Raw genomic sequence first — 12,825 nt, forward strand, 5'->3', positions numbered from 1 at the left:
TCCAAAGCTGACAGCGTAATGCAGGACTTGTGAAGTTTTCCTGCTGGTCAGCTGAATGTTCAATTTAACTGCCCTCTGTACCCACTTCCATGGGGCGGCAGGCAGGCAGATGGTGAAGGGGGTAAAGGGGTCCTTCAGGGGGTCCCTGAGGCTCCAGTCACAAATAAAGTTAGTGCCAGGGATTTGAGGGTGTGCTCCTAATATTTAACCAGGGCGACGTTGGTGGCAGGGAGTGGAGCGTGGGGAACCAGCCTGGGGCCCTTGTAATGGAAAGTACCTGTATCCTGGACCAAGTTGCAGGCTCCTGCCCGTCTCGACTGGTCCTCCGGCCGTCTGTCAGGCTGTTGCTGGCTTCCTCTTCTGTGCAGGGGCGCTCTAGTGTGGGCGCTGCTATTGCAGCATTGCCGCACTCAGATGCGCCACTCCTGCCTGGGCTGCTTCTCCGTGGAGAGGATCTCTGCGCTGGCGCCTTCAACTCCTGTCACCGCTTCCCCGAGGCTCTGGTGCCGTCCTCAGCACGGCGGCGTCTTCCTCCGTCCTCCGCTACATACACGCGCTCCCTCCTCGCCGTCTCCTGTCTTCTCTCCTCGCGTGCGTCCCGGGGTCGGCGGGGGTCACGCACACGTCACCGCGCCCCGCTCGCCTCCTTCTCCCTCGCACATCTCCCGCCGCAGAGGTTCCGTCCCTCCTCCAGGCACTTCCTATACGTCCCCCAGAGCTGTCAGTCAGCCTGGGGACGATCCTTCGCGCCCTGCGCTGCACGGGGGTTTTAACACTTAAGGTCCCGCTGCTGGGACTCTATGAAAAAAAAGTCCGGGGTGTCACACATGCAAAGTGCGCACTGGGTGTCACCGCACTCGGTGACACCCCTGTCCTGCTTACTATTTTGGAAAAGTGGATTAATGGTGAAACAAGAACCACAAAATATTTATTTTTGCTTTTAGCTCCTTTTCTTGAAATGTCTTTTCTATAATTTTTTTTGATATGTTAGTATTTTACCCCTTTCACACCATCACAATAGCCCCGGTTATTGAGTTAACCAGGGTCATGACTCGGTATGAACGAATCCATGAAAAATAGCCAGGATTATACTTGGAAATGAACCAGTACAGGCATAGGTCCCCAATAAGCTGTGGACCTGGCTTTCCGCGACCGCCATCACAGAAAAAATGGTTGTCTGAGGCAGTAAAAAGCAAATCCCTGATAAGTAGTGGCATCAGTGCTAATGGCATAGACCAAGGCGAGTCAATTAACTGAGGTAAATTACTGCAGCTAATTGGATACAGCCCATCATCTTCTAAAAACAAAACAAAAAAACAAGATATTTACTAAAATATGAATGGCTACAAATGGCCAAATTCGTAGCCATTCATACCTGTATATGCCCATAAATCCGTATTTCAGGATTTAGAAAGGCCAGTATAAGGCCATTCGTATTCTTTTGACAGGCGTATTCGTATTCGGCCTCCTGGACATTTCAGGAGGGCAGGTACGTATGTATAAGAGCATCTGGGGACTATTGTGAAGGATGCTTCCATTTACCCAGTACAGTATATCATATTGTCAGCTGTTTTTACTTACAGGATTCCAATACATGTCATACAGTAATTATAAGGATTTTACCAGCAATATATTCTATTATAAGTATTTTTATGAATTGAAATATAGGTTTTCAATTATGCATAGCCTTGTGTCATTCTTTAATAAGAATTGGTGTAATAGTTTTAGATTAGAGGTGCCTTGAGCACAGTGAATTTACACTTTTGCAATTGTAATGCTACAGTAAGAGGGTCTGAGAATGTCAAAGTTAGATCTGGGGAACTAAATGTTGTGACAATTATAAATTGACAGGGTGTATTTATATTTCATTATATTTTATATAGAAGATTGGCACTGCCAGGCATGTGAATGGGTATGTATAAGAGGTGGTAATTTATATAGAAGATGGGCACCACCAGGACTGTGTTTGTGTGTGAGGAAGAAAGCAGTAGATGGACACTATGGGGTATATTCAATGGTCCCGACGAGGAGGAGGTTTATATGGCAAGGATGGCTTTTGTTGGCGAGGAAAAGCCATCCTCTCCATCCAACCCCCTCGCCGGCCGCTTGCTGTATGCAATGTGCTGGGGACATTCTCACCGCATTCCTATAAACGGCGAGGTTCCCCGCAAATGCAGCGAGCCCGCTGAATATAGCTGTGAGCCATGCTGTTTTGACAGCCGCACTCGCAGTTTCCATCTTGCTTTTTAGACACAGCGAGGTGGAAACGGCGAGTGAAGGGTGGTGGATTTGAATACTGAGATCGGGCTATGGTGGCAAGCAATAGGCACTGCTCGCCGTCATACCTCGCCTAAACGGAATTGAATCTACCCCTATGAGGTGTACCTAATTGTGAGGATGAAGCAGTAAATGGGCACTACCAGAAGTACGTGTGTGGAATGGGGGGTTTGTACAATATCAGAACTATTATTTATTTATTTATTTGCAGTTTCTTATATAGCGCAGCAGATTCCGTTGCGCTTTACAATAGTAGAACTACAACTAGTGCGTGAGTGGGAGGGGGCAGTATGTAGATGATGGCCCTACAATTATTCGGTGTGTGGGGGTGCAGTAGTTGGGCACTACCAGGTGTGTAGGTGAGGCGAGCATTACAGGATTGGACACAGTCATGAGTGTGAGGTAGAATGTATTCTAGGAGCTGAATACTACCAGAGTATGAGGGGAGTACAGAGGGGAAACGGTCATCTGTCAGACCACACTTAGGTCGACAGTCATTAGGTCGACCCCGGAAGGTCGTCTGGCCCCAAGGTCGACAGGGTTAAAGGTCAACATGGCTCAAGGTCGACATGACTTAAGGTCGACATGGGTTTAGGTCTACTTTCATTAGCTCGACATGAGTTTTTCACTGTTTTTCGAGCCAACATGTGCCGACAGGCGGTATTTCATGCCCTACCATCCACTAGGGCGTGGTGGGAGAATAAAATAGTGTGCCGAGCGTAACGAGGCACCGTGCCCGAAGCATCGCGAGCGAAGCGATCGATGCGAGGGGCTGCGGTTCAACTTCAACTGTGTCCATGTCAACTGTGTCGACATTCGGGTAAAGAAAAACTCATGTCGACCTAAACCCATGTCGACCTTGGCCCATGTCGACCTTAAGTCATGTCGACATTGAGACATGTCGACCTTTAACCCTGTCGACCTTGGGGCCAGTCGACCTTCCGGGGTCGACCTAATGACTGTAGACCTAAGTCTAGTCTGATAGATGTACCGATTCCGTACAGAGATGGGTACTACAATGTAGGGAAGGCATGAAGGAGTCTGGCACTACCAGGAATGTGTGGGGGTGTAGGAGATGGGCAGTGGTGTATGGAGTACAGGAGATGAAACAACAGTAGCTGGTCAAGTTTATGGATGTTTTGAAGAATAGTTTTAAAGTGGGGGTGCACAGAATTGTTATTGAATATTGGCAGGTATTAGAATAAGATAATGAACATGATGATGTATACATACAAACATTGACTCTTAAGGCGCGTACACACTGGGGGATGTTTTTAATGATAGCCTTCATTTTGGCTTTTCTGAACTATATTGTTCGACATACTTTAAAATGACTGCATGCACAAGGGGGGACCCGGTGACATAAATGAACGATATGAGTAACCAATATTGTTTCTTGTGTCTGCGTTTATTTAGTTACCAATATATACAGTGCTGCTAATCACTCAGTGTCTACGCATTTTTACACTACTATACAATACTTGCTTGCGGAAGGCCTGTGTCTTGTGTCAACTGGGCATGTGTGACAGTGTGAATAATTCACCTGCGGATTTTATCCCAGGGATATTTAATGTGGATAAATTATTAAAACCACGTAGAACTAAACAGAGGTTTACTATGCAAGCATAGCAAGTGTGGTATTTAATAATTGCATTAATATATTTTATACGAATGTAGATAGGATTTTGCACCTTTATATGCCACCCTATTAATGTAATTGTATTGGATGTTTCCAATAAGTGTTGTCTTAACTCTTGTAGGAAGTGGCAACAGAGATAGAGATGTAGAAGAGGCCACGATTGTACAATCTTGGGAGCCTGGTCCTCTTGCGTCCTTCGGCTCAGAGAGTCAGGACTGGCTCCTCTGATTTTATTCCGTTGCCGGGCGCTGCGCGCGTGACGACATGACGTCACGCTGCTGGATCGGCGAAGAGGAGCCTGCGTGCGAAGACGAAGAGGAGCAGACGGGCGGCAGCAGCAGGAGGTTTGTGAGACGACACGGTTAGGGCGTGTGTCCATCTCCTGGAGATGGAGTGACGCAGGGGGTGATGGAGCTGGGGAGCCACAGTCGGATTTTCTAGAGACACACAGTGGAATGGGGATGAGATACGGGCAGGGTGATGCTGAAAGTCAGAGACTGGTAGACAAAATGGGATGGTGAGGCTGACAACAGGGAGTTCGGGGGGACAGGGATCGAGTACAGGGGGCCAGGGTTAATTATTTTCAGGCCTGTTAACGTAGGTTTTTTGGATTGTGGGCAATGAAAAACACACAGTTATGGCTCTTGTGGGAATCAAACCCATCAGTCAACCCTGCTACTGTATTATCTTGCTAACCTATTTGTCTTATATAGGAAGGAACACATGTAGTTTATAGGAATTATAGCAAGAGATATATCATATAATACTACTACTGTACTTACTATACTACTACTGTTGTGTTGGGAGGCTGAGCATATCGCATCAGGTCAGGAGGACAAGTGTCTGTCACTGTCAACACTGTCTTCAGACAGTCACACCACACCTAGGGCCAGATGCACTAATAAGCTTCAAAAGTGATAAAATGGAGAGTGATAAACAGCCAGCCAATCAGCTCCTGTCTGCCATGTCTCAGACTGTGTTTGAAAAATGTCAGGCAGGAGCTGATTGGCTGGCTGTTTATCACTCTCCATTTTATCACTTTGAAGCTTAGTGCATCTGGCCCCTAATCACCAGTGCAGCCTGCAGACTCGTGAGATGATGACATCATCATCTCACAAGAGTGTCTGTAGTAACTCCGCAGCAGCAGTGATATTCTACGCACGTGTGCAGCCCGCTGCAGCCTCAGTCTCAGCCCAATAACATCAACCACTTGTGCCCGGGGATGATACCCCCTGCCATGACCCTCCTGAGCTTGCCGGCAGCAGTCAGCACGCAGGGCAGTAGCAGGGCCACAGCGGGAGGCTGTTCTGGCTTTTCCAATCACCTAGATTCTCGTGAGTGGAATCAGAAAATCCTCCTTGAGGGTTGCCACCGAATCCGAAAAAATCGCTGAAATCCAGGAGAGGTGGCAACCCTAAGTATATGATCAGGGGCGTTTTATCTGAGGAGGGGGCCCGTATGCAGCCTCAGGATGGGCCCTCTCCTCTTCACGGTGCAGTAGGCTCTGGCACTGACCCGTGTGTCCGACATCATGCCAGAGCCTATTGCACATGCTCAGATCTCCACCATCATGCCAGTGCATACTCCGCATGCGCAGATCTCTGGAAACACCCGCAATGCCTCAGAGACAAAATTCCTACTGCACACGTGTAGAGACCATTTTCACAGCAATTTTTTGCTGGAAAGGCGAATAACAAAACATGGGTGCAGTCTGTGCCCGATCCATGGTGCGCACCTCACACATTGTACCCATTACAAAAATACCCATGAGGATAAGAGGCACAGGGAAGATGAGTTTGTGGCCTGAGATGCACAGACACAGGTGAGGTTGAGGTTGGAGAGACATGACTGGGGAGGGGGTTGATATGAGGCTGGTGACACAGGCATGGTCATGCAGAGACATGGGGTGACATTTAATAGGATGCGATTTTATCGCACCATATCGCCGCACATCGCACTTTTTAAATTCACATTTTTCTCTTGTAAACCGCATATTCGCATATTTAATGAGATGTGAATTTGCGGCAAAAAAGCGCAATAAAATGCGATATAGGGCAATTTTTAGTCATGAAAATGTGTGATTTTTCAGTCATGAAAATCCGCACATTTTCAGACATGTGCGATTTGTGTAAAAAATTTTAAAGAAAAAAACGGCGTGGGGTCCCCCCTCCCGAGCATAACCAGCCCCGGGCTCAAAGAGCCGGTCCTGGTTTCATAAAATCACGGGGCAAAACAAATAGGGGTCCCCAGGATTTTATAAAACCAGCACCAGACTCAAGGGCCGGTCCTGGTTCCCAAAATACTGGGGACAAAATGAGTAGGGGTCCCCCGTATTTCAAGAACCAGCACCGGGCCCAACCAGCCAGCAGGGTAATGCCACAGACGGGGGAGACTTTGTATACAAGTCCCCCCGGCCAAAGCATTCAGCCCTCTGACCGGTCAGCATGGGCAGGGGTCCTGGGGAAGTGGGGACCCCCCCAAAGAAGGCCCCCCCCCCTCCAGAACTTACCTGCCCATGCTGAAGCCTGGGGCTGTCCTCGATGCCCCTGGGCGGTGGGCATTGAGCTGATTATTGTGTAAAAAAATAGAACAACTATTGTGTATTGCTGGTGCGGGATTGATTGGTGGGCGGGCCTAAATCCCGGTCGGGGGAAGGAGCCCCAGATGTAAACAGAAGACCGGAGCGTGGTGACAGCGGTGCAGGGGTCCAGGAGAAGCCCTGAAGATGTCCGGTGAGTATGTTTTCTCTCCACAGGTACCCACATGGATACTACTGGACAAGGGGACTGATGCTTCTTGGCAACATAGGTGAGTATTAGATGAATGGGCTCCGTATGTAATAACGTTTTACTGTCAGTGTGTAAGTAAATTTATTTAACTATTTGTTCTACTGTGGGACTACAAGTCTCAGCGGGCCCTTTATTGCCCCACATGCTGGGACTTGTGGTTCTCCAAGTCCTTGCATGCGGTGCAGGCTTGCTGGGACTCATAGTTCCACAGCAATACAAAATAGTTCTATTTTTTTACACAATAATCAGCACGATGCCCACCGCCCAGGGGCATCGAGGACAGCCCCGGGCTTCAGCATGGGCAGGTAAGTTCTCCAGGGGGGGACCCCTTCTTTGGTGGGGTCCCCATTTCTCCAGGACTCCTGCCCATGCTGACCGGTCAGAGGGCTGAATGCTTTGGCCAGGGGGACTTGTAGAAAAAGTCTCCCCCCCGGCTGTGGCATTACCCTGCTGGCTGGTTGGGCCCGGTGCTGGTTCTTGAAATACAGGGGACCCCTACTCATTTTGTCCTCCGTATTTTGGGAACCAGGACCAGCCCTTGAGCCTGGTGCTGGTTTTATAAAATCCTGGGGACCCCTATTTGTTTTTGCCCCGTGATTTTATGAAACCAGGTCCGGCTCTTTGAGCCCGGGGCTGGTTATGCTTGGAAGTGGGGGCCCCACGCTGTTTTTGTAAAAAAAAATTTAAACTCTTTTTTTTTACACCAGAACCATGCACAGATCGCAATGATCTGTGCATGTCTCTGACTAATTCGCCCATCAGAACCTGGTCTGAAAAAAGTGTGATTTTTAGACACCTCAAACATGAGATTTCCATTTGCGCATGCCATTAAATAAGCGATTTGTATACTTTTCTATGCGAAAACATGTCGATGAGATTAAATTTTTTTCCAGCAAGTGAGAATTATCGCACATAAAGTGCGATTTACGGGACTTAGCACACCCTATTAAATTGTCGATTTCAGCAAAAAATGCGGTAACGCCATTTTGTTGCCTAATTATCGCCAGAAAAACAAAATTGCATCTTATTAAATGTCACCCTAAGTGGCAGGTATGGTGCCGGAGTGACACATGCAAGCATATGGCTGGAGAGATACAGTTGGGAAGGAAGTTGGAGGAGAGATGAGGGTTAGGGATGGACATCAACGTTTTTTTTCCCAATGGTAATGGTTTTACCATTCTGTGGCGCCTTTCTGATGTTTGCTGCCATCAAATGATAAACATTTGATGGTGTTGCGAAGTTCCTGCCCCTGTCCCATCCCCAGCTCAAGCTCAAATCTTACTTTTTACGATATGGTCATTTACCATAGAATCTAAAGATTAGATGGTGGATGCTCAGACATCATTTCATTGTCAGCTTCCAATGTCCATCCCTAGGCTGAATAGACAGACACAAGGGGATGAGCCAGTTGCCAACTGACCTACACCTAGCGGGGAGTGATGGGGGGCCCCAAAAAATGTGTGCTCCAAGATATATGTTGTCATCCAGCACACCAGAATTGGAAATGACCTATGTATAACATACTGAAAGGCATTGCTGGGAATACAGAAAACTAATGTAAATGGATGGCTTGGTTTTATTTCTCGTTTATAGAGAAACTGCACACATAACTTTTACCATCAGTAGATTTGAGGGTAGTACTGAGTTTTACTGCAACTCCTAATTACAGTTTAAGGCTGAGTTTCTTTGTTTACAATATGTAGTCACTGTTATTGTCAAGAGAATTCTGAAGGTGCCCATACACGGTGCGATCATTGCATGCGTTTTGACCGCGATCACATCGCATGTGATTTGCATGCAGTGCAATCCGAAGCTAGTTCAAAACGCACCATGTATGGGCATCTTGAATGATAATTTTCATGATATCTAGGGCGAAATGTAATAGGGTGCGATTTTTTAGACATGTGCGATTTTTGGTCAAAAACGGCCGAAATCGCATATTTTCCGAAAATCGCACATTTAATAGGTTGAAAATCGCGGTAAAAAATCGCACTTTTTACCGCGAAATCGCACTTTTAGAAGTGCGATTTTTAGTCACATTTCAATTCGCATCCAGATGTTTTCCCATTATAAAGTATACAACTCGCAAATGTAATAGGGTGCGATTTTTGGTCAATGTTACCAAAAATCGCAAAAAAAATAGACCAGGTTCTGACAGGCGAATTTGACAGAACCATGCACAGATCATTGAGATCTGTGCATGGTTCTGTTAATAAAAATGTGTAAAAGTGTTTTTATAAAAAAAAAAACGGCGTGGGGTCCCCCCTTATAAGCATAACCAGCCCCGGGCTCATTGAGCCGGACCTGGTTCCAAAAATACGGGGGAACAAAAAGCATAGGGGTCCCCCGTATTTCTGAAACCAGCCCCGGACTCTTGGACCGGTCCTGGTTCCAAAAATACGGGGGACAAAAAATCTGGGGGTCCCCCGTATTTTGAAACCAGCACCGGGCTCCAACAGCCCGCGGTGTCATGCCACAGCCGGGGGACACTTTTTATACAAGGTCCCCCGGCCAAAACATGAGCACCGTGGCTGGTCAGCCTTGGACGGGGTACCTGGAGGAGTGGGGACCCCCCCAATAAAGGGGTCCCCCCCCCCAGGCTTCACCCGTCCAGGGCTGAAGCCCGGGGCTGTCACCGGCGTCCGTGGCCAGTGGACGCCGGCCTGATAGGGTTAAATCCATCATACATATCATTACATTGCTTTTTACTGGCGAACTACAAGTGCCAGCAGACCTCCCCCGCATGCTGGGACTTGGAGAACCACAAGTCCCAGCATGCAGGGCATTAATGGGCCCGCTGGGACTTGTAGTCCACCTGTAAAAAGAATGTTTATAAAAAACACACACACAGAGAAGTACAAGTTTATTACACACACACACCTCAATTTTACACCAGCATACTTACCATTCCTGGATCCAGCGCTGGTCTGGCTGCTTTACAGCCGCCTCCCCCCGCACTGACAGGCAGCGGGGAGAATCGGCTTTCTCCGTTGCCTGTCACCGGCTTTCTCCGTAGCTTCTGTAGCTCTGTCCGAGTGCTACAGAGGCTGAGAGCGCGATTGGCTGAGCTACAGTATGCGTCTCCATGGAGACGCATAGCTCAGTCCTGATTGGCTGAGCTATGCGTCTCCATGGAGACGCATACTGTAGCTCAGCCAATCACGCTCTCAGCCTCTGTAGCACTGGGACAGAGCTACAGAAGCTACGGAGAAAGCCGGTGACAGGCAACGGAGAAAGCCGATTCTCCCCGCTGCCTGTCAGTGCGGGGGGAGGCGGCTGTAAAGCAGCCAGACCAGCGCTGGATCCAGGAATGGTAAGTATGCTGGTGTAAAATTGAGGTGTGTGTGTGTAATAAACTTGTACTTCTCTGTGTGTGTGTTTTTTATAAACATTCTTTTTACAGGTGGACTACAAGTCCCAGCGGGCCCATTAATGCCCTCGTTGCTGGGACTTGTGGTTCTCCAAGTCCCAGCATGCGGGGGAGGTCTGCTGGCACTCTTAGTTCGCCGGTAAAAAGCAATGTAATGATATGTATGATGGATTTAACCCTATCAGGCCGGCGTCCACTGGCCACGGACGCCGGTGACAGCCCCGGGCTTCAGCCCTGGACGGGTGAAGCCTGGGGGGGGGGGACCCCTTTATTGGGGGGGTCCCCACTCCTCCAGGTACCCCGTCCAAGGCTGACCAGCCACGGTGCTCATGTTTTGGCCGGGGGACCTTGTATAAAAAGTGTCCCCCGGCTGTGGCATGACACCGCGGGCTGTTGGAGCCCGGTGCTGGTTTCAAAATACGGGGGACCCCCAGATTTTTTGTCCCCCGTATTTTTGGAACCAGGACCGGTCCAAGAGTCCGGGGCTGGTTTCAGAAATACGGGGGACCCCTATGCTTTTTGTTCCCCCGTATTTTTGGAACCAGGTCCGGCTCAATGAGCCCGGGGCTGGTTATGCTTAGGAGGGGGGACCCCACGCCGTTTTTTTTTAAACTTTTTTTTTTTTTGCACAAAAGCGCATTTATAAAAATGCGCACATTTTCATGACTGAAAATGCGCACATTTTCATGACTAAAAATCGCGGCAAATCGCGGCAAATCGCATTTTTTTGCCGCTAATTCGCATCTCATTACATATGCGAATTCGCGGCAAAAAACGCGATTTTTAAAGGTGCGATTTGGTGCGATTTTTTTTTAGTCTAAAAAATCGCACCCTATTACATTTCGCCCCTAGTGTATGCACGTAATATCTATAACGATACACATCATTAATGGGATACAATCGGTTGGCCGACCTAAAGATGGTCGACAGTCATTGGGTCGACACCTCTAGGTCGACATGCTGCAAGGTCAACATGGGTCTAGGTTGACATAGGACAAGGTCGACAGTCAAAAGGTCGACATGGGGTTTTTCACTGTTTTTCGAGCCGACATGTGCCGACAGGCCTACCATGCCCTACCATCCACTAGGGCGTGGTGGGAGAATAATTTAGTGGGCCGAGCACAGCGAGCACCGTGCCCAAAGCATGGCGAGCACAACGAGCCATGCGAGGGGACACGCTGCACTTAATCCTGTATCCATGTCGACTGTGTCGACATACGGGTAAAAAAAACTGGGGAAAAACCATGTCGACCTTTTGACTCTCGACCTAGACCATGTCGACCTAATGCTTGTGTAGACCTTAACACCCGTCAACCTAGAGCCACGTCGACCTTCCATTAGGTTGACCTAATAACTGTTGACCATCTTTGGGTCGACCCAATGATTCCATTCCTCGTTAACGATGATTGATGTCTTATAAACATGCAGGTCAATTTGGCAATATAGCCAAGTGACCTGCATGTTTAGCGGTGGCGATATCGTTCAGTGTGTACGGACAATTTCGGCTGATATGGTTAACTATATCGGCCACATCTCCTGTAGTCTAGTGTGTATGGGGCTAACAAGTTGCTACTTTGCTAGAGTAAAGTACTGTAGATGATATAAGATAAAAGTGTCACCACTAGTTACAATATATATAAAAACTTAATCATATTTCTGTTTTTTCAGAAACAGAGTGGTACATAGTGAACTGCACCTATATTTTGCAAAGAGAATTTAATCAGCACCAAGAATGCAGAAGCAGAGGCATTTGAATGGACAGGGGGATGCAGCAGATGTAAGTCTCACCATATTACTATATACTGTAATGTAAATGGTCAGTTTCATTTATAGCTTTTGGTAGAAAGTACCTTCAGGTATGCTGTTGATACTTAAGTAGCATAATAGGGTGTTATTTTTGGAGGGCTGAACAATGCTGATTTTGAAAGCTATTCATAGTTAGCTACCCTCCTGCATTCTGCAGGAGACTCCCTGAAATAACAGCAATCTCCATATCTCCCTCATTAGTCTACCAATCTCCCTCATTTCACCACCTAGCCCATATTACACTGTTACATCATAGTTACCTACCCTCCTGCATTCTGCAGGAGACTCCCTGAAATAACAGCAATCTCCCTCTCTTTCTCATTAGTCTACCAATCTCCCTCATTTCACCTTCCACATTACACTGTTACATTTTTTGGGGAAAAAGGAATAAGAGAGAGATACATTGACACTGATATATCAGCACCATTTTAGCAAATTTTAGCAAACTCCGTAATACCCATTACAAATAAATCCACACACCTTAATGCCCATTACACATTTGACATAAAAGTGCCACTCACCTACATGCTCATTGCTAGGGGGTTCTTGCTTGATGCCAGGGGCTTCATGCTCCATGCCAAGAGGGCTTCATGCTCATTGCCTTTGATCACACCTTGATAAATCAATTAGGTGTGGGTGGAGTTAGGGGGTGGGGATCACTAGGACCTGAACTGCTATTTATTCACTATATGCTAGGCTGTTAGGCCTTCTGGCTGTGTGTCTTCTAGCTGTGAAGTATTCTAGTGTAAAGTATGCAGACTATAGTAATATAACATAGGAGATATACAGGAGATAAACAGGAGGACAAAGAACACTTCGTCCTCCATCTGCAACCCCAGCAATCAACATACTGCAGTGAGTTACCTGCCTCATCATCACCTTCAGTCTGCACAACCTGGACACTGATCTCCATGCTGAACTAAATGCTGTCACACACTGCCTCT

At 47.5% G+C, this 12,825-nt stretch overlaps 1 protein-coding gene across 2 annotated transcripts in view; it reads left to right on the plus strand.

The window, feature by feature from the left end:
* The first annotated feature begins 4,159 nt into the window (after positions 1-4,159).
* Positions 4,160-12,825, plus strand: part of RBM46 (RNA binding motif protein 46) — a 40,829-nt gene continuing 32,163 nt past the window's right edge. The window contains exons 1-2 of one of the 2 annotated variants that reach the window (XM_083172120.1): positions 4,160-4,260; positions 11,744-11,852. In XM_083172120.1, coding sequence (XP_083028246.1) covers positions 11,808-11,852 — 45 coding nt within the window. In that variant the 5' untranslated portion in view covers positions 4,160-4,260; positions 11,744-11,807. Of the gene's footprint in view, positions 4,261-4,295; positions 4,434-11,743; positions 11,853-12,825 lie in introns of those variants that run through there. The other variant, XM_083172129.1, reaches the window with a different exon arrangement.

The sequence above is a fragment of the Crinia signifera genome, chromosome 1 (assembly GCF_055691185.1).
Source record: "Crinia signifera chromosome 1, ASM5569118v1, whole genome shotgun sequence".
NCBI classification, from domain to species: Eukaryota; Metazoa; Chordata; class Amphibia; order Anura; family Myobatrachidae; genus Crinia; species Crinia signifera.